The following is a 19,733-nucleotide window of genomic DNA, read 5'->3' as shown; positions in this document are numbered from 1 at the left end:
GCCCTCGGGTTCCTTTCTCTGAGTGGTAATAGAGTGCTCCTGTCAGCCGCCCCAGATGCCGCTCCATAAGGACCCTCAACTCGCCAGGAGAGTTTTTTTGTGTTCACACTTTCGAGTCGCTTCCTCATATCGCCGCTTCTCTCTCCAGACCTAAACGTCACATTTACGGTCTTACATGACGGGAAACTTTTGATGAACAATATTAAAGATTTACGGACTCTGCGTGCACAGGGAGAACATGCAAATGCCAAACAGACTGCAAAGAGAGGATGTACTATTAGTGTGAATTAGGCAGAAGAAATTCAGCTTATGAGAATACATCAACCAATCATACAACTCCAGGACGACTCAAATGAAGTTCTCAAATTTCAAAAACCCTGTGGCGTCATTTCCTTCTTCCTAAAATGTGTGCCGCTTAATGAGGGAAAATAACACGTATAATACAGTTATACACCTTTTTCTGACAAAGGTCAGATAAAGGTGTATATTCTAACCTGGATAATGAATCCAGCCTGGACTGAGTCCAGATTCTGAGGTGATTTTTACAAACATCTCTTTACGCCAAACAGACGAATTTCAGAAAAAAACAAGCCAGTTTAATCGCTTATTGGCTCCACTGCTCCAGGTTTATAGAATATGTTGTCAAGTTTTGACTCAGGAACACAAAAAGGTCTTAATAAGCGAAAAGAGTAGCTGGTGGGTCCTTCTTGCTCCTTACGGAGTTAATCAACACAAACATTCAGACTGTCTGTAGATCCAGGCTTGATTTAAAGAGGAACTTTGTTCAGTAGAGATGACGGGATGGATGGACGAGTCACAGCTGATATATGAGAGTTTTAGTTTATACTTTCTAACAGACTTCCAGTGAAAAACGTAGTATTTTTGAATATCTTTGCTCACCCACACAATCAGCATTCCTGCACAATATTATACATCTGCTACATGCGAATACATTTTGTTATGTCTTTTTTTTTAATGAACAATACATTTTGACTTAAATCTACTTGATTCTTCCAGCCTGCAGACACAAAGACCCTCAGACTTAATAAATGCCGAATCGTTTGCACGGTGACGTCCGACAGTCTGCCGACAAAGCGGCTGAAGAAAGTGTCTGGAGTCCTCAGTTAGCGCACTTAACAGGAGAAAGTGACACCTTCTCCCTCGCGTCTGCGCCGTCACGCTGACGAACACTCCCTCGCTGACACCGTCTCCCGCGAGCCTGCGCTCTGAGAGGCCGAGCGGAGGAGCTTTTTTCCCCGTGCCTCCAGTTTCCCTTCCGTCTCCACTTCCTCCTCGTGTCACAGTGCTCTCCTGTCGTTCCTCCTGATTTACCAGACATCCTCTTTCCCCTGCTGTCACATTTGGTACAGATGGTTAGGCTCTATGGAGCGGCCTGTCAGTCTCCATTTGGCCGCCTGCGACTGACAGCGGGCCCGATGGCTCGTGAAGGCCCCCCGACTTTCCCAGCACACGGACGCTGACATTTCTCAAAGGGGGCCCGCCTCCCACCCGGCACAGAGGAGAGAAATGAAGGACCTGGAGTCGACCCAAAGCGAGGAGAGGCACGGTCGGAGGGAGGGAGGGGGGGAGATGAAGGATGAAGAGAGAGCAGAGACTGAGAGGTTGTGGGTGGGATTCGGAGGAAGCGTGGGAGAAAATAAAGAGGAGAAGAGGACTGGGAGGTGTGGGAAGACGTAAAGCAGACAGGTGACGGCGGAGAGGGAGGACGGTGGATGTGACCGCACGCCATTAAATCATCTTCCCTGCACCCGCAGAGCGATGGCTTTTTCATCTTTCTGAGGGCGGTCGCCACGAGTGGGGAACAAATGCCCTCGAACAGAAACATCAAACTATCCCACTGCTGCAGGTGAACCGAGGTGAAGCAAAAAATAAATTAATAATAATAATAAAAAAAACTGACTGAGTAGAAGACTGAAGTAGTGTACTGCAATTAATCTTCAGAAAGAGTCAAATAAATGAAGGATTAGGGGGGAAAGCTACAGGAAAACAGCCTGGATTTAACAGTAAAAATGTAGATTTTACTGATTGAATTTGGTTTATCTTTATTTTAAATGACTGGATAAGTGTCTTTATTATTCATGACCAAAAATGGCAGTTACAATGCTAACTAAAATATGATCAACAACAACTAAGAAAGAAATAAAACATAAAGCTTAGTTGTATGTGAAGATTTACATGCACAAGAGTTCTGAGGTAAATTGTTTACGGAGGTTCAACTGGCCAGATGCAGGATAACAGAACTAGTTTTGTCCCTCTCATTCAAAAATCTAACTTTTTAGATTGGAAACGTCGGCCGAACCAGATGTTAACATAAGAAGGATTAAACCTGATAAACATCCTCTCCCTCTTCTGTAAATCTAACCTTTGCCATTATTGTGTAAGTCGTTAATTTGAATCCCGGCTGCAAGGTAGAGACCACATTTGACAATCCAGAGTGGGGTGGGGGGGGGGCAAGAGGGAGGGGAGGGGGAGCTGCTGTATTGTAGTGCCTCAGGGCAATGCTCCCAGTCAATATATATCTCCACACTCACTCCTGCGCTCCCATTTGAGTGGGACGCGCTGCCCTGCCGCTGCAGAGGAGTGACAGTCAGCCACACCGGGACGCTCTGTAGGTACGGATGAATACATTTTAATCTCCGCTCGTGGCATGCAAGCTGAATAATCTGTGAAGATGAAATGATATTTTAAATTGTGACATAAAAGAAAGGCCTTATATGTCAGGCTTTTGCTTGCAACAGAATACCTTTGCTGTTTTATTTTAGGTTGCATGTTTTGTCTTGTTTTAATTAAATTATTGCAATGTGAGTTTATAATTTAAGTTCTGAAATGAGATGAATAATGAAGAATGTTTTTTTTAAAATCCATAATCAAGAATTTTTTTATTTCACAAAAAACTTAAATATCAGAAATTTGAAGAAAACTGTGTTTTCAAAATTTGTTTTAATTTAATTAAAATTATAATAACTTGAATTAAACAACATCAATATTTGTAGTTTGAAGGAAACTTTCTGCTAATGAAAAACTAAATTTTATCTGGCCTGTTATTTAAAAAGAAATGTAATTTCAATGCTTAATTCACAAGAATGTTTATATTTTTGCATTATTATATTGGATAATAATAAATTAATATATCAAAATATCTTAAGATGATTAAAATCTTTAAATCTGTTTTTCTCTCTCTTCTTTTGCAGAACTTTTCACTCATCAAACGGGAGGGAAAAAAATTAAAAAGCATCAGCTCTGCCTTGCTATCTTTTTCAGGTAAAATTGTTTAAAGTGTTTAAAATTAACATCACCATCAATCCCAGTGTGTGTGTGTGTGTGTGTGTGTGTGTGTGTGTGTGTGTGTGTGTGTGTGTGTGTGTGTGTGTGTGTGTGTGTGTGTCTGTGTGTGTGTGTGTGTGTGTGTGTGTGTGTGTGTGTGTGTGTGTCCTGCAGGATGTCAGCGGTGTGGTTGCAGTACGCATGTTAACTTGTCAAAGCTTTCAGTGTGGTGAGCCTCCTTAATTGCAACAATAGATGTCGAAGCGATCGGGCTTGTTTGAACCTCGTCCCTAAAAGCTTAAAACAAGACCGCAGGGTCTGGATACGGGGCAGCAGGGGGGAGGGAGGGAAGGGAGGGGGGGCAGGAAAGTGCAGCCAAGTCAGTGGAGAGGGGAATAGATAGCAATGGCCCCGAAGAGGAGGGGAGGGTGGGGGGAGAAGAGAAAAAAAAAAAAACTACTGTAAAAATGATTTTTATTGATTGACTCGTAGCAGCAGCTGTTAGACTCCATTATGAGCTCAAAGCTCAGGTCAGAGCCCCGAGGCGGACAAGTGAGCCAATCAAATGGTCGGCCACTCACGGGCCAGTTCTGGGGGTCCGGATGGGAGAGCGGTGCGTTACACTCACTGTGTCTTTTCATCATCGCCCGTCACGCTGACGCTTTATGGATGAGGTTGTCCGCCGTCTCTCAGTATCACCGCCCATCCATCACCTGTGTTTGCCTCACTGGCCTTCATCTCAACAAACCTCTGCCGACGCCTGTGCGGGACAGAGAAAGATGACTTTTTGAAAGTTTTGTTTTCACCCCAGTTTGGACCCTGAGTTCCTCACAGACTTTTATCTGGGAATGACCCGAGGAAAGAGGGAAAATAAAACCCTCAAAGCTCCTGCTCCTCCTCCTCCTCCTCCTCACATCTCCTCTCACTGCAGGCTCCACCCAAAGGCTCGGCTCGCAGTATTAAAAAGATCACAAAGTTTCTCTAAAACAAACACCCTCCCCCCAAAAAAATCTATTTAGATCTGTATTTTAGATGATTATAAAGCCTGGGACATAAATAAAACCCATGCTTTACTATTAATGAATGGATGAAGAAGAATAGGCAAAGAAGAAATGTGGAATATTATTGAAGTTTTCTATTATTTTGCACCGTCTGTAATGCCTCAGTTGTCTGTGCAATGCAAAACCGAATGGAAAAACTGAGTTGCATGCATTTTAGATGGAAAATCGCAAGATAAAGGCATTTGTTTAAATGTTTTTTCTATATATCCAAAAATGTCTGGAGCTAAACGTAAGTGAAGTGATAATTTGAATTTGCCCATCTTGCTAAAATATCCCGCTGATGATAAAACTTATTTAAAAAAAAAAAAAAGTCACCTGTCATTCGTTTATTGCTGTGCGGCGCCGCTGAATTAGTTAGTCAGATAAGAGGGTACAGGAGAGTTGAACTTATGCACCATGTCCTGACCCAGATCCCAGTCCTGGCACTAATGACGCCCTTCAGGCATGGCGCCAGGCTCTCATTAAGAATCAGGCCTCAAACCCCCAACTTCTCGCCCTCTCCTATAGCAGCCCCACGCCGTGTGCCGTTAGCTGGCCTCGGAGGGCACGGGCCCACGGACTCAAGCGGGCCTGTTACTGTCGTGCAGGTGCAGGGTCCTCTGTGCCCCCCCCCCCCCCCCCCAACACCCCTCCTCCTCCAGCCCTGGGCCCTGCTTGGGCCTGGTGCTGCACTGGAACTAATGAGTAGTGGCAGGTACAGTGAGAACTGAGCAGCGTGGGCCTCCCTGCAGTTAGGTTAGTGGCAATGCTCAACTCAGGCAGACAACAAATGTGATCCTGCTAAACACATATGTGCATAATGATATGACCCCCCCCCCCCCCCCTCCCCCACCCGTTCAGTGCACACTCAAACTTTATCTCTCAGGTTGGGATTTCTTACAGAAGTGTAATGAATCCTGACTTGCAGGTTTGTTCATCAGCCGTTGTCTTGTTCTGTTCCTCAGGCACGCTGGTTAATACGTCAGGAAGGTGCTCCCTCTGACCCCCGTCATCTACCCACCAAACTGAGGGGAAACTTGCGCCAACTGAAATGAGTCCCAGCAGAAAAGTAAAACAGCCCAGAAGTGTAGCTTGACCAATCACTCACGCGAAGCATCAAGTTCAGTTTTTCCCTCATCCCGAGATTGAATCATGTCGAAAGACGAAGCCTGCAAAGTGACTTCTGCCAGCAAACACAAAGAGCGCAAGCCAAAGAAACCGCACTATATCCCACGGCCATGGGGGAAACCCTACAACTACAAGTGTTTCCAGTGTCCCTTCACCTGCATGGAGAAGTCCCACCTCTACAACCACATGAAGTACAGCCTGTGCAAAAACTCCTTGTCGCTGCTCATAGAGTCAGATTGGCCCTACAAGAAGGGCAACATCCTGCACCCAGAGCAGCTACGACCCTTCCAGCAGGCACACGGCCTGCACGCCATGGGGAAAGATGAGCTGGAGCAGGCGATGCGCACCGAGGACAAGCCGGGGCAACACAGGTCCGAGGAGGAGGAAGGCGAGGGCAGAGAAAACCTCGGAGCAGATGATGAAGAAGACGTAGGAAGAGGGGAGGGAGCGGAGATGAGCGCTACGACCAAAGAAAACTTGAACAGCAGCAGAGGAGATGCGACGGAATCGGCTTCCAGAAAGACCAAACAGCCTGAATCTGAGCTCCTCATGGCTGACATGCTCTCTCTGGAAGATCAGCTTCTACGAGCTCGCTCTGTGGAGGTGGAGGCCCAGCTGAGGCACTACAAGCTCTCAAAGGCATGCCTGACCGCTCCGGGTCTCCTCTCGGAGCAGTGGCGGCTGCTGGCGTCCGGCCACACCAAGGCCAAGGCGGAGGGCACTCAGCCTCGAGTGGGTGGCTCCATCCCCTGTTACCCCCCTCCACCAAACCTGGTGGACTACCAGGACCCCACTGGACTCAACCTGTCGGTGCTCGGCGTAGGTTACCCCATCAGCCCGGGCCTTTTCTCCTATATGAACTCTGCTATTCCCACCGCGGCCTCCGCTATCAGCGCTCAGACTCACGCGCAGCTCGCACAGCTTCCATTCCTGGCGTCGGCCACTCAGCTGCTTCACCCGGCGTCCAGCGCACACTCGGACAGACCCCTCATCCCCCCTCGTCTCTACTACCCCTTCCTGTGTGAGCACACGTTCGGACCCGCCTCGGGTCAGAGCGACGCTGGTAAATCCCTCAAGACCTCAGCAAACAGCCTGGAAACAAGTCCCCTGTCTGGATTCCAGCCTAAAGTCAATCTGTGGAAAGTGCCTGCTCTGCGGCCGGGTTCCGCCGTCTCTCCGGCCGGGTGGGCTTCGCCTCAGGAAGACTCCCCCGAGCAGGGCTACAGAGTCGGGGATAAGGTAAAGGCTGCTGCCAAGGACGGGAAAGCAGGCTGGAGTCTGAAGAGGACGGCCGCACTGAGAAATCCAGACGGTCCTCTGGAGAAGAAACCAGCCATGGGATTTACTTTGGACCTGCTGAAAAACATCCACGCCGCGTCGACTCTTAATATGACTGCGGACAAGCTTCTCCTCCAGAGCAGGTAAAAAAAAGTGTTTTAATGAGTACAAGCAGTTTGAGTATCGTATTTTTTATCACCGTGAATCCTGCATTTTAAGGACTTTAAAATATATCTAATCTCCTCTCCTTTCCCAGTTCACAGGATATGCAGAAACTCCCCCGGCCAAATGAAACGTGGAGCAACGATCCTCTCGCCAGTCCAAAGACTGAGACGTCCTCTCTTTCAACCTACGGGGTGCAAAACAGCCAGGACCCGACGGGCGTCCGGACAGTTGGAGAAGGAGCGTCTGAGTCAGTCGCTGCTCTCCTGGGCGACCTCTCCAAGGCGCTGCAGGAGTACCAGGAGGCCGAACGCAGAATCTCCCACCTGGAGAAGCAGGACCTCCCCGCCCAGCGGCACCTCTGGGAACACCTGAGCAAAATCCGCAGCGAGCTCTCCCACATCCACCAGGCGCTGGAGCGCACGGCTCGCCAGAGCGACGGGCCGCTCGACCTGTCGGTTAAAAGGGACGCGACGGACTCGGCCAGTGACCGGAGCGCGAGAGAGGAGGGAAGCTCCAAAGGCAACATGACGGAGACGGAGGAGGAGGAGGAGGAGGACGAGGAGCCGGAGGAGCGGAAGGACGAGGACGAGGACGAGCGCGAGATGAAGGTGATGAAGGCCTCGCTGGAGAGCCGGAAGCAGTCGCTGGACATGCTGATCAAGATGAGTCAGGCGTCGGCGATGAGCACGGAGGTCCTCTCCCCGGGCGGTCTGGGCCTGAGGCCCAGTCCGGCCGAGGCTCTGTGGCCGAGCAGGACCACCAAGTGTGAGGCGGACTCCAGCGTCCTGCTCTGCCCCGACGGCCGGTCGGTGGTGTTCGCCGACATCCCCTCCTCCGCCAAACCCCCGAAGAGACCTCCATCCATCCAGCGGCTGGAAGGCCAGTGTCCCCCGAGCCCTCTGACCGCAGCCGACAACTGAAGTCCAGTTTTTCTGACTGTAACGGTACGGACTCACACAAAGTTGTCTTTGGTGTTACTGGCATGCCTTTGAGTCTCACTGGCTGGAAGGAGACCGTCACTCTTATTCTCAGTTTACTTTCACTAAAAACCTCAAACATTTCGCACCTTATGTGACAAACAGAGAATGAATGAAAATTTGAAAGAGATTTTTTTTTTTTTTTATGCACTGAGAACACTGATTGTTAGAAGAAGTTCCTGCTTTTATTCATAAACGTGACATCAGTTATTTCCATTTGGATAATTTGGATGAGTATTATAATCAGTCGGAGAGGATTTGTAAATAATGTAGAGACCGTAAATGTATTTATTGTAAAATGTTTTAAATGGTGATGTTTTTTTTTATAAAGATGTTTTGTTGGGTTGCATCGTTTTACCTGATGAAAATAAAAATGTACTATACACACTGTTTTCCTTTGTGTAAATGGAATAAAATCAAAGGGTTTCATTTTTGTTCATGAAGGCAACAAGAAAAACTAAAAACTAAGGAAACATACAATGAAATACTTCTCACAGTATTTATCATTGTGCAAAAAAAATGTGCAGGAAAAAAGACAGAGACAAACTGATTCAAGGTGGCAGTATTTCTTGATTTTAAAAGTGAGTGGCCGTGCTAAAGGTGAAGTAGCTCCTTAAGCTAAACGGCCGGCGGTGAGGTTACCGGAGCTCTGCTGCTGAATCCGGCAGGACCTCCTGTATAAAAGGTCAGAGCTCCACTCAGACTGATCGCAGGCCTACCTGTCTGCCCCGAGGAGGGGCGAGCGTCAGGCCGCCCCGCGTCCTCGGCCCCCTTCGCCACCGTCACACGCCAAACACAGCGGCAAAGGTCAGGCGCCAAGACCGGGAGGGTCGTCAGTGGACGTTCGGCCCGAATAGGTCAAAATGACTGTCTGGTCCTTGGAACGGGAGTTTACAGTCTCTAAACTGAAAAATTCAGATTATAAGATATCTTCCCTGCAAGAATGACAAATGCGATGTTAAGTTAGGTGTGAATAATAAGTTATATCGAAAAAGGAACATATATGTTGTATTAGAATAAACAGTAATTATTACACTTTAAAATCTATAATGTGAATAGTTGTGAAACAAGTTTAACATTAATTTATGATTCAGAAAGTTTTGTAATATGGAGTTTTTTTTATTGGCAAAGAGCCTCTTCTAATCTGAACACGTGCACACGTCTGAAGTACTGAAGTGAGAGCGCCCTCCTGTGGACAGTTTTTCTAATTGGGATGATATTTGCAGACATTTGTGGCTACAATTTCTCCACTGCCATTAAAAAAAACACCCGATGACAAAATGTCTTATTCCCACATTCTGATTGTTCACTTGTGAATTAAACGTGGGTTTGTAAGCTCTGCAAAATCTCTGCATCCACTTTACTGGAATTATGGTCATACAACATTACGTCAAACAACAGCTGATTTAATTCAGTTGAAAACAGGTTTTTAATGGACGTCAAATCATAGAAAACTTTTAAAATATGGTTGTATTATACATAACGGTTGAGCATTTTCTGTTAAGACAGTAAACTTATTTCACAGAAATTGCTGGTTAGATAAGATGTATGTGTACTTTATATACTATACAGTTGTAATGATATACAGATAACATGATATGAATCCTACTTTATTAACCCTTTATCAGGGCAAGTGACAACATTTGGTATTTTCCATCTTTGACATTTAACGTTTATTTCGGACATATGGGCACAAATTACATTATTCAAACAATAATAAAGCACAAACAAAACAAATAAACATAAGCCAAAAATAAATAATTCTTCCTCCTTTATCTTCTAATTGTGCTTTAATTCTTCAAAAATATGTCATATCTATGGCACATAATACATTTTATAAAGGGACCATGATAACCAATGGTATATAGGCAGTTATGTAATGAAACATATCAAGATATTAGTTTGATTTATAGTATTTTAGATGTAAACTTGGTAAACATGCAGCTAAAGGTTAAAACAAAGTGATGGTAGATATTAGCAGATGAAAGTTGTACTTGAGTGTTGAAATAACTTGAGTTACAAACACATACCAGACATAGTGATGACTGAATGTTCACCTGGACAGGCTCCACCCCCAGGAACACCATGAAGTTCTCCTCAAATTGAAATGACTCAATCCAGGAAAACTCAAATGATAAAAGTCCTCAAAGCGATAGATCATCGGTCTTTGACAGTTTGGAAAAGCCACTTTTTCAAATCTAGTTTTATTTTATCTTTATTGTCTTAAAAATACATTTACGAGTCCAAGTGGGAACTTCCTAATGGGAAAGTGGAAAAAAAACCCCAACTCAATCCAGACAGTTTGTGCCTTTCGTCCTTGTTGTCACATTCCCCACACGCCTCCGTGGTGAAAACACAAACGTTCGGAAGAAATGAACCTTGAAACATTTCCAAACACTTCATTTATTTGACGGTATACATTCAAAATGAAAATAAAAAATATTCATATATATTTCATATAGAGCTAGTGAGCAAGGTACAAGTTTAAAACAAAAACACAGAAGTCTTCCGTGTGGCATATATATATGTACAAGGCGTGGATTGAATACTATACAGTGTGTATCCATAGCTGCACAGGTTTCATGGGTGTTCATACTCTTCACTCAGTTGAGGCACGACTAGATTTCAGTGAGAGGTCAGGGATTGCGCCAAGTGCTTCAAGACTGTTGCTTACAGTAAAACAATTCAATCTCAACATCTAAACAGTAGGACTTGCAAAGCAAAGCTTATTAGTGTTAAGAGGTTCACACTAAAGCAAAAAGTATGGGAGAAAATTAAACGAGTCATCGGTTCTGCAATTCAAATCATACTGTACAGTCATGCAAAGGTTCGAATGAGTTCCAGCTTTACGAGATGCTTTTACCACACCAAAGTCAAAACTGAGCAAATACAAAGGTTTGAAAAAAAAAGAAAGAGAAAAAAAAAGAAGTAAAAATCCAGTATTACCAACGAGCCACTGTTGTTCACCGAATATGACGAGAGTCCGGATGTTTGGTTGCGCTGCAGTTAATTGAGTCACTACACCAATTTGAGACAAAAAAAAAGAAACAAGCTTCCTCAAGTAGTCAAGTGACAAGTGCAATCTCACTCTCCCACCCCTCATCACACAAACACTCCATTAAAAAAAACAAAAAAAAGACAAACTCTCATACACAAGCAAGGATCACATTGCTTTCCACTATCAATCAAACCAGAGTTCAGTACAGCAGATGCCCCAACGATCAATATCAAATCATATTCTACATGGATCCAGTAGTTATGTACAACAGAACTGGTGCAACATCAAAAACATAAAAAAAAAAAAAAAACAACAAAAAAAACTCTGAGATATAGACACTGTAATAATAAAATACAGCAGGTACTTATTTCATATTGGGAAGTATATATTATTTATACTGTGTATTGCTGTTGTGTTTTGGCATTTTGGAGCGTCAAGATAAAACGCTGTCACGTCTCCCTCACACAGCTTATTTGACACATTATCTCCAACATGGCCTGATTATACATCTATGTCACTTTTTAATAAACCACACACACACCATTGATTCTGTAAAACTAGTTTTTTTTGCACTTAATTAAAAAAAACAATAAAACAACAACAATAATAATAATAATAATCAAAAGTATGACAACTTATCAGAAGCATGGAAGCAGTAGGTCCAAATCTAGATGAGATATTTAATATATATACTTGTTGCTGTAAGAGTCTCCAGCCGGTGCTGCTTGTGGCGAAGTGACCGCAGGAATAAAGGCCGGGCGAGACCTTTATTCAGATCTTTCTGGAATCTTTTGCCTCAAAAAGCTTCATGCGCTCCTGCACGGTGAGCCCCTCTTTCAGACTCTGGGAACGACAAAAAAAAACAAAAAGCAGGAATTCTTTATAAAAGGTAGTGAGAAAGACAACAGAGGAAGTTTGTTTCTGGTTTTGGTTCACACACTTAAAGACCCCATGAAAAGAGGGAAGAAAAAAAAGATTGTTTAAGTATTAACTTATGTCTTTCGCTAAAATTGTGTCAAAGCCATTTCTCAATTCTGCATTGATTGACTTTTACACGTGTCCAACCCCAGTCAGACGCGACTGCCTTCTGTTTCATGAGGCCTTTAAAGAAACAAAAATGATAATCCAGGAACATAAACTATGTAGAAAAACAAGGCAATTGGTGTTTAGTAGATTATTTCTCTGTTCACTTTCTGCTCTTTAATCTTATACCATCTCCCTTTTGATCATTTGTGGGGTGAGCAGCAGAGTATGCATTTCCTGTAGTTTTCAGACGCTGCTCAGACTCATTTCAAAGAATGGCAACAGAAAATAAAAGCCGTCTGACATCGCTGTTAAAAAAATAAAATAAATAAAAGGCTGTTGGTTATACTCAGTGCTGCTGCTCATCCCACAAATGAAAAGAAACCGCCCAGAGCGTCCAGCGGTAGAAGATTGAATGCAAAGAAGCACAAATAACCCATCAAACACAAATCTCCTCGGGTATTCGTTAGTTTACGTGTTGGTGTGACAAACAAGTGCTCATTAGTGTGAAGGACACACAGACGCCACCACAGACGGCGTAAACACACACAAAACGGCACAAACAAAAGAAAAACAATGCAGGTACGAGTGACTATCAAAGACAGTTGAGATTCCCTTTTTCAAAGACCTGATCGTTTTCTAATTCAATGATCGTGAGACTAAAGTTCTTTTCTTTTTTATCACCTGCTGCATTCACAGTGCAAGGTGAAGCAGAGATGCGTCGTGAGACAAAGTTTACTCAACCGCAGTCTGATGACGACGAACTGAGAGCGCACGCTGCATTCGGCTTCTGCTTGTGAACCGATGGGGAGAAACGTGGGTGTTTGTCAAGGGGGGGTGGAGGTGAGGGGAGGAGGGAGGTCATGCGAGGGTGAGTACGGCATGCTCGCGGTCTACGCCATGCTATACCTACAGCACATCTCGGGGCGGGGGTTGGGGAGGGGGAGTCACCCCGCAATGGGGGTGTCAGCTATCCAAAGAAACCTGTTCAGTCACAGACTGATGGACAAAACACACACGTCAAACTCCGATTATGAAAACAACATCTTGTCGCACTTTTGGCGGCACAGTGGAACAATAAACAGAGAAAAAGTCACGAGACGAACTGAAACGTTAAGTTCTGGAGTGTATTGGGTGTCTGAATGTCAGAAATAACACCTAAAAGAAAAGAATGAAAGAAAGGAAGTGTGACGCTCACCTTTGACCTCAAACCTCTTGCGGGCTTGGCGGCTGCTGATTGTTCCTTTTTCATGAAATCTGGATTACTTTTTGATTTCATGATGTCTATAAAACACAAGGGCGCGATGTTATTGTTATCACTCAGTTCGATTTGACACGACAAACAATGGCGACTTCCAATCAAATGATAGAAATGAATTGCAACAAATAAATTGTAACTGGACACAATAAATCAGTCAGATAACGAATGACAAAAAAAAAAAAAAAAATCCCCAGCTTTCCCTTTACCATATCCAGATGTAACGGTCCCATCCACTGTTTTCTCGCCTAAAGCTTCTGTGGCCATGAGCAGCTTCTCCGTCAGTTTGCTGATGTCGCAGTCAGCCTTCGCTTTCACAATGCTGAGTTCAGTATAGATGTCCTTATACTTGTCTGTGGCGTACTTCTTGTCCTGGTGGGCCACAAAACACAGCCTTTGAGTTTTTGGTTTTTTTCCCACACGTCGACATGACGAAACAGACGCGTGACTTCAATACTGTGACTTTTACCCTCAGAGCAGACTGCAGCTCATCTTTCAACGAGTGGATTTCCTGTTTAAGATACTGGATCTCAGACTCTTTTATTCGTAGCAGCACCTACAACGAAAAAAAGAGAGAGAGAGAGAGTGATATCCCGGTCATGTGACATATCCGAGCGTGTCGCACGTTTAAAACGCACCTCGAGCTCGTACACATCTTTGCCTTGAGTGACAGGGGACAGAGCGGTTTCTCCGCTGAAGCAGGAGCGCATCCGAGTGATCTCGGCGCTCAGCCGGTTGTTCAATTCCTGTCAGAAACAAAGGAAGTTATCCTTCGGCCCCGGTCCGGAGGAAACAGACCTCTACTTTTTGCAACGTGCGGGTATCCGGGGCGTGGGACCTGGTTGTGAGCGTTGAGCTCCTGGTTCTCTCGCTGACACTGCCTGAGGGCCTGCCTCTCGGCCTCCAGCGCCTGGGCCAGGTGAGCGTTCTCCAGACACTTCTGGGAGTACTGCTCCGACAACACCTCCAGTTCTCTCTGGATGGACTGCAGCTCCTCCCTTGGACGGTCACATTATCACAGTATTTAGTCACGAGCACCTCGTTCGAACAGGAAAAAACACCAAATGCTATTCTTGATCCAAAACACTTTCAAATTGTTCAGAGGGATAAAACATACTCGTATTGCAGGCGGAGCTCGTCGATGTCAGAGTTCAGCCCACTCAGCTGGGAGCGGTGCGTCTTCTCCAGCTCCTCTTTGTGTGCATTCTTCATAGCTTCGATAGCTGCAATAAAGTCACATCACATATAGAATTGTCGATCACCATGTGCGCGTCTGGATTTCCCGGTAGAGAAATGTCGTCGGGGAGGACAGTGGGTTCACCAGCGATCGTGGCAGCCGTCTCCTCAGCCAATAATCTCTCTCGCTCTTCCATCAGCTTGGAAATCTCCCTCTGATGCTGCCTCTGGAGGTCTTCGATCACCTTCTGGTGCGTTTCCTCCATTGCAGCAAAGCCACGTTCACATGTGGCCTACAGTAAGAAACAATCCAACGCTATAATACGCCATCATTTACCCGTCTACGGGTGACTAAAGATTCAGTATCTATGAATAGTTCACTCACATGCATGCAAATTCAGTGACAGAAGCCATGCAAGTATCTTGTAATCTAAAGCCCAGCTATGTTAGTAACAGAGTCAGTTTAAGTAGTGGAAATCTACATTAGCAAAGCTGCATTTTAACTGATACGCTCCTACTCTGATCGACTATATTCTGGAGCGGAAAATGGGAAATGGTATGTTCACTGACGACCAAATGGAGAAGAAACTTTTTCAGAGAGTTGAATCACAGAAGACATTGCGAGATAACAAGAATACAAACCATCACGGAGCAATTTATCAGTGGGTTTCAATGCACTGAGGGATTGACAGAATTTCTGCAATCCCTAATTTGAAAATACGAGATAGAGAACACGGAGGCAGACCGACTGACGAACAACGTCGTCTTTACGGTAAAAGAACAAAATGTATACTTTGCATAAATATCAGAAGTTAGGCACTATGTGAGGCAACAATACAAACAAATTGTTGGACATCCTTCACAGCGCAGTTTACACTCTCTGTTAAATTGAAGTCACACCATTTCCCAATCCACTCGATCAGTAATACGTGTAGGAATCAGAAACCAAGTGATTTTAGCTACGTGGCTATTCAACTCTAACTCCTTTAAATCAAGGTTGTAATAAAGTGAAATTAAAAGAGCAAAAACCTTCAGACTTTCAAAGTCTCTCTGGTATTTCTCTCTCAGGCTGGCCACATCTCCTTCAAGATGCTTGTTCTCCAGTTCGTCTCGCATGTTATTCATCTGAGTCTCCAGCTCCTGAATCCGGTCCTTCAGAACCACCATGGAGTCCCCCTCCGACATGGTCGGCGTCTCAGCGCCCTTCCCCTGCTCCTCCTCTTCCATTGGTGTGGGCGGCGAGTGTGGACTCTCAGGGCTCTCTTTGTCCGCCCGGTGATCTATGACACTTTGAATATTTTCCACATAGCGAGAATGTAATTTTTCAATCTCCTCTTTGTGCAGATGCTGCAGCTCGCAGATCCTCTGCTCAAACTGCTCCTCCAGTTTCCTGACGTGACTCTCGTGCTGCTCCTCCATGGTGTCCATGTCCACCAGCAACACTTCCAGCTTTCGTTGACTGTCGGCCGCCGTCTCCGCGAGCGCCATCTCTGTGGAGGCGTGGCCCTCTTCTGCCTGGCTGAGCGCTTTATCCAGCCTCTGCTTCAGATCTTTGGTCTCTTTCTGAAATTGTTTTTCCAGGAGAGCCTTTTGCTCCTGCTGCTGGGAGAGCTGGTTCACACGCTTGCTGATCTCGCTCTTGAGCGTTTGATTCTCCTTCTGGAGATTGGCCACCGTTTGACTGAAGGTCAGGCGCTCCTCTTGTAAAGACGCTTCGTATTTTTCTTGGATTGCCGTGACGTTGCGGGCGTGCTGATGCACCAGAGCGCCCATGTCCTGACTGGTCTGTTTGCACCAGCCCAGGTCTTGTTCGTGCATGGCCCGCAGCCTGCACGCCACGTACGCCACCTGGGCCTGGATCAGAGCTTCGCGCATGCAAAGAGAGGTACCTGTGAAGCTCTGGGCGGTTTGGTTCCCTAAAAGAGCGTGGATCATTTTCAACAGTCCGGGAGGGTTTCCACCGCTTTCTATCTCTTGAGCGTACTTGTGAAGGATCGCCGCTTGTCTCTGAAGCTCATTAGCCAGGTGATCATGAGCATTTCTCAATGATTCGACAGAGTCCACACCACAAGAGGGCATTTCACCGGCCAAGTGTCGATCTACAATTTCCTCTGCCAAGTCTTTCGCTTCCTCTGTTTCAATCTGCTCCATGTATGGAGCAAGTTCAGGGGGACGAATGTCAGCCAGCGTTTGTTTGCTGAAGCCAAAGTTATTTTTGACCTCTTTAATTACACTTTTCAATTCGGGCCTTTTGGAAGCTTCAATAATTGTTTTCAAGGCCTTTTCCCTTTGATATAGGTTACTATGGGCTTCGCTCAACTCCCTTTTGAGTACTTTGAATTTTTCTTCATAGCAAAGTTTGAGGTTTTGAATCGAATAGGCTAATTCTGCTTTAATGACTGTGTTGAAGACAACTGCTGAGTCGACGTCTACATCAGCCGATACGCTGCTCTCTTTGGATTTTCCCACAGCTGTTTCAGCTTTCTCCAGTTCTTTCCAAAATGCACTCTCCAACATCAACTTCCTGGTCAACACGTCTGCATAAACTATGGCTAAGCAATCTTTGTCACTCCGTTTAACCTGCTCAATTTCTTCCCATACCTCGGCGAGAGTTTGCAAGAGGTCAGACTTTGAAGTCTGTATTAACAAAGACATCTTATTCAAAACGACTGCCTCAAAAGTCAACGTTTTTGCAAAGAGATGCAATGCCTCTTTGTCTATAGATTCGGGAGTTTGCTGCAGATGGACGGCTGACGACTGCTCCTCCGTCTTCTGCCCTTGGCGGATGTACAGCGACGCATTGAACAAATCACTCTCTATCTCTGACAAGGAGTGCAGCTGAGAATCGGTGGTGTCATGAGAGCCACCGAGAATAGCTTTGACTTTCTCCCGACTGTTTTCCACACACACCAGAGCGTTGCTGTAATGCTTGATGGCGGCACTATTATCTATCACACTTTCTCTCTCTGGAAAAGACTTTCTCTCCGTCATCTTTAGCTCTACCTGGGACATTTCTTCTGCCTGTGCTGATTGTTGAACTTCTAGATTCTGTGTGAGGCATTTAAGCTTATCCTCGGTGGCGAGCAGTTTCGTTTCTAGGGCATGTATGATGGAGATGAACTTCTCTGGGTCACTAGTATGTTGGAATACAATATCAGAGGGGGTATCTTCTGTTACTTCGACATCCTCACTTAGATCCTGGTTTACCATTTGTCCTACATCTGCAAAGGCACTGCCTGCACGGCTGGTGTCCACGCTTTCGAAACTCATGTACTTTTGGCACTGGATACTGGAAAAACGTATTTTTGGTCTCTTAGCTTGAGATTCTTTATCATCTGGGAAATTCTCTGCTGTGGATTTATCAACAAAAGAAAGTGCAGAATGTGTTGACATGGAGGAGGTCAGTTTCGCTCTTCCCTTCTTGTTCTGCTCTGGAAGGTGTTGCCTTTCCATTTGTAGATCAGCATAGCCGAGCTTTAAGGCATCGAGGTGCTGCTCCAACTCCGCAATGCGGTCTTCTGCCATCACCAGCTTCGCTTGCAGATCCATTTCAGCGGAACATGGCTCAAGCTTATGACTTTGACTCATTTGACAAAGAAGCTCTTCCTTCGCCTGCAACTTCTGTTCAGTTTCCTCTAAGCTGTTGCCGAGTGCAGTCATTTTAACAAGTGCCTCTTTCAGGTCCTCTTCCTTGCGTTCCATCAGCCTCTCATACATCTCTTTAGTTTGCCGGATCTCCTCCTCTTTCTCTCTCAGGAACTGGCTCATTTTCTGAAACTCTTGGGTCGCCCTTTCATACGAATTTTCCAGAGTGTAGTAATCAGATTCTTCTGTTTCCAGACGATTGCGGAGCTTATTCACCTCGCGATCTGCTTCAGCAATCTGATTGAGAAGCTCCTGACAGCGGCACGTGAGGTGACTTTTCTCTTCCTCAAGCCTACGCACGTTCTCCCTCAACGAATCAATCACGCCAGACTTTTGGGCCAGCTCCTCTTGCAACTTCAGCATTTCCTCCCTGCTCTCTTTACAACCCGAGGCCCGCCTCCCTCTTAACAAGGCCTCGACCTGCTGCTCGGCCTCCAACAGCTTGTCCTCTATTTCCTTGCGTGCAGCTTCAGCCTCAGCTAATCTCCTGCACAGAGTCTGCCGCTCCCTCTCATGACTTTCTTGCATGCTACTCTGCTCCTTCCTCAGGCGTTCCTCCTTCAATGCCTGGCCCTCCTCTGTGGCACTTAGTCGGGCAGTCACTTCTTGGAGTTTCTCCTGCAACCTCTGTATTTCTCTCATGTGGTCACGTTGCAGCGCCTGCTGGTGCTCCAGGTGTCTCAGGGCCTGGTTTCTCTCCAATAGGTTGGCCTCTACTTCACGGAGTCTGTCTTCACTGTCTTTCAGCTGAGCCCGCAGAGTGGCCTCACCACGGCCGTATTCCTCCTCTTGCTCCTTTGAACGGTCTTGCTCTAACTTCAGTTCATTTCGCATTCGGGCTACCGCCTGTTCGCTGACCAGGATTTCAGCCATTGCAGATGCGAGTTTAGCCTGCAGAGCCTGAATGTCATACTCGTGCCGATCTGCAGCGTCCTTAGCTTCAGTGTAGCTTCTCTTTAAGGTCCGGATTTGGTGCTGAGTAATGTCCTGTTTCCGCTTCTGAGACTCCAATTCACTTTGCAAATCTTGAGTCAGGCTGTGCAAGTGTTGGAACGGCACTTTTTGCGGCGAAGAGGAAGGAGGTGGTGCACTCTTGAAAAAGATTGATGAGACAGTTTTATTAATTATATCACTTTATTCTCCAAGCACACATGGAGAACCACATCTCGGATATTACCAGGAAAATAAGGTTTGTCCTTTGTTGTTATCAATGCTCTTTGGATGTGTCCACCAAGCTTCCACTGTGCTTTTTCAGAGGTCACTTGGAAAGCAAAACCTTAACCCAACCATCCAAAACAAAATGAAGAATTTAAATGGTGGCCTTTTTTACAAAAAAAAAAAAAAACAAACTGCAAAAAATATGGTATGACTTAAAAATGCACAATGTAAATAAATATAAACACTGGTTAAAGCATGCAGTTCTAAACACAGAGCATACAGAAATCAAGCTGGTGAAGGGACACACACGCAAACAGCCAGAAAAAGCACAGCGCAAGACTTTTTGATCATGTTTCTTACCTTTAGCAACAAAGATCAAATCAGTTATTTTCCCAGGAGATGTGAAACTCCGTCAAAAATTAGTGAAAACACATGCTAAGAACACCGCAACCATGCTTATAAGTCTGAGAGAATAAGCACCCACACCCGTTAGTAGAATTTTTAAAAGTTACAGTGGCACACTCTAGAGTTCAATCCATTAACCAAAACCGGCATACATAACATTGTGTGTATGTATAATTTCTTACAAACCTTAATAATGC

The 19,733-nt window shown here is 45.3% G+C and overlaps 2 protein-coding genes across 3 annotated transcripts in view; one reads left to right on the top strand and one right to left on the bottom strand.

Moving 5' to 3' along the window:
- Nucleotides 1–5,477: 5,477 nt before the first annotated feature.
- On the top strand, nucleotides 5,478–7,816 carry prr35 (proline rich 35; the record flags this gene model as incomplete). Its single annotated transcript, XM_080517631.1, has 2 exons — nucleotides 5,478–6,874; nucleotides 6,988–7,816. 2 exons carry the CDS (start codon nucleotides 5,478–5,480, stop codon nucleotides 7,814–7,816), a joined length of 2,226 nt encoding a protein of 741 aa, XP_080373757.1.
- Nucleotides 7,817–10,260: 2,444 nt separating this feature from the next.
- The window catches only part of LOC308145974 (myosin phosphatase Rho interacting protein), a 44,330-nt gene continuing 34,857 nt past the window's right edge, over nucleotides 10,261–19,733 (bottom strand). For both annotated transcript variants that reach the window (XM_080517589.1, XM_080517590.1), the window contains 10 exons: nucleotides 15,358–19,065; nucleotides 14,474–14,621; nucleotides 14,270–14,375; nucleotides 13,991–14,150; nucleotides 13,791–13,898; nucleotides 13,622–13,708; nucleotides 13,362–13,524; nucleotides 13,093–13,178; nucleotides 12,808–12,893; nucleotides 10,261–11,714 (listed from right to left, as the gene is read on the bottom strand). In XM_080517589.1, the coding sequence (XP_080373715.1) occupies nucleotides 12,861–12,893; nucleotides 13,093–13,178; nucleotides 13,362–13,524; nucleotides 13,622–13,708; nucleotides 13,791–13,898; nucleotides 13,991–14,150; nucleotides 14,270–14,375; nucleotides 14,474–14,621; nucleotides 15,358–19,065 (4,599 nt within the window). In that variant the 3' untranslated portion in view covers nucleotides 10,261–11,714; nucleotides 12,808–12,860. The remainder of the gene's footprint in view (nucleotides 11,715–12,807; nucleotides 12,894–13,092; nucleotides 13,179–13,361; nucleotides 13,525–13,621; nucleotides 13,709–13,790; nucleotides 13,899–13,990; nucleotides 14,151–14,269; nucleotides 14,376–14,473; nucleotides 14,622–15,357; nucleotides 19,066–19,733) is intronic.

The sequence above is a fragment of the Blennius ocellaris genome (genome assembly GCF_963422515.1).
Source record: "Blennius ocellaris genome assembly, chromosome: 21".
NCBI classification, from domain to species: domain Eukaryota; kingdom Metazoa; phylum Chordata; class Actinopteri; order Blenniiformes; family Blenniidae; genus Blennius; species Blennius ocellaris.
This window is presented reverse-complemented; position numbering and strand designations above follow the sequence as displayed.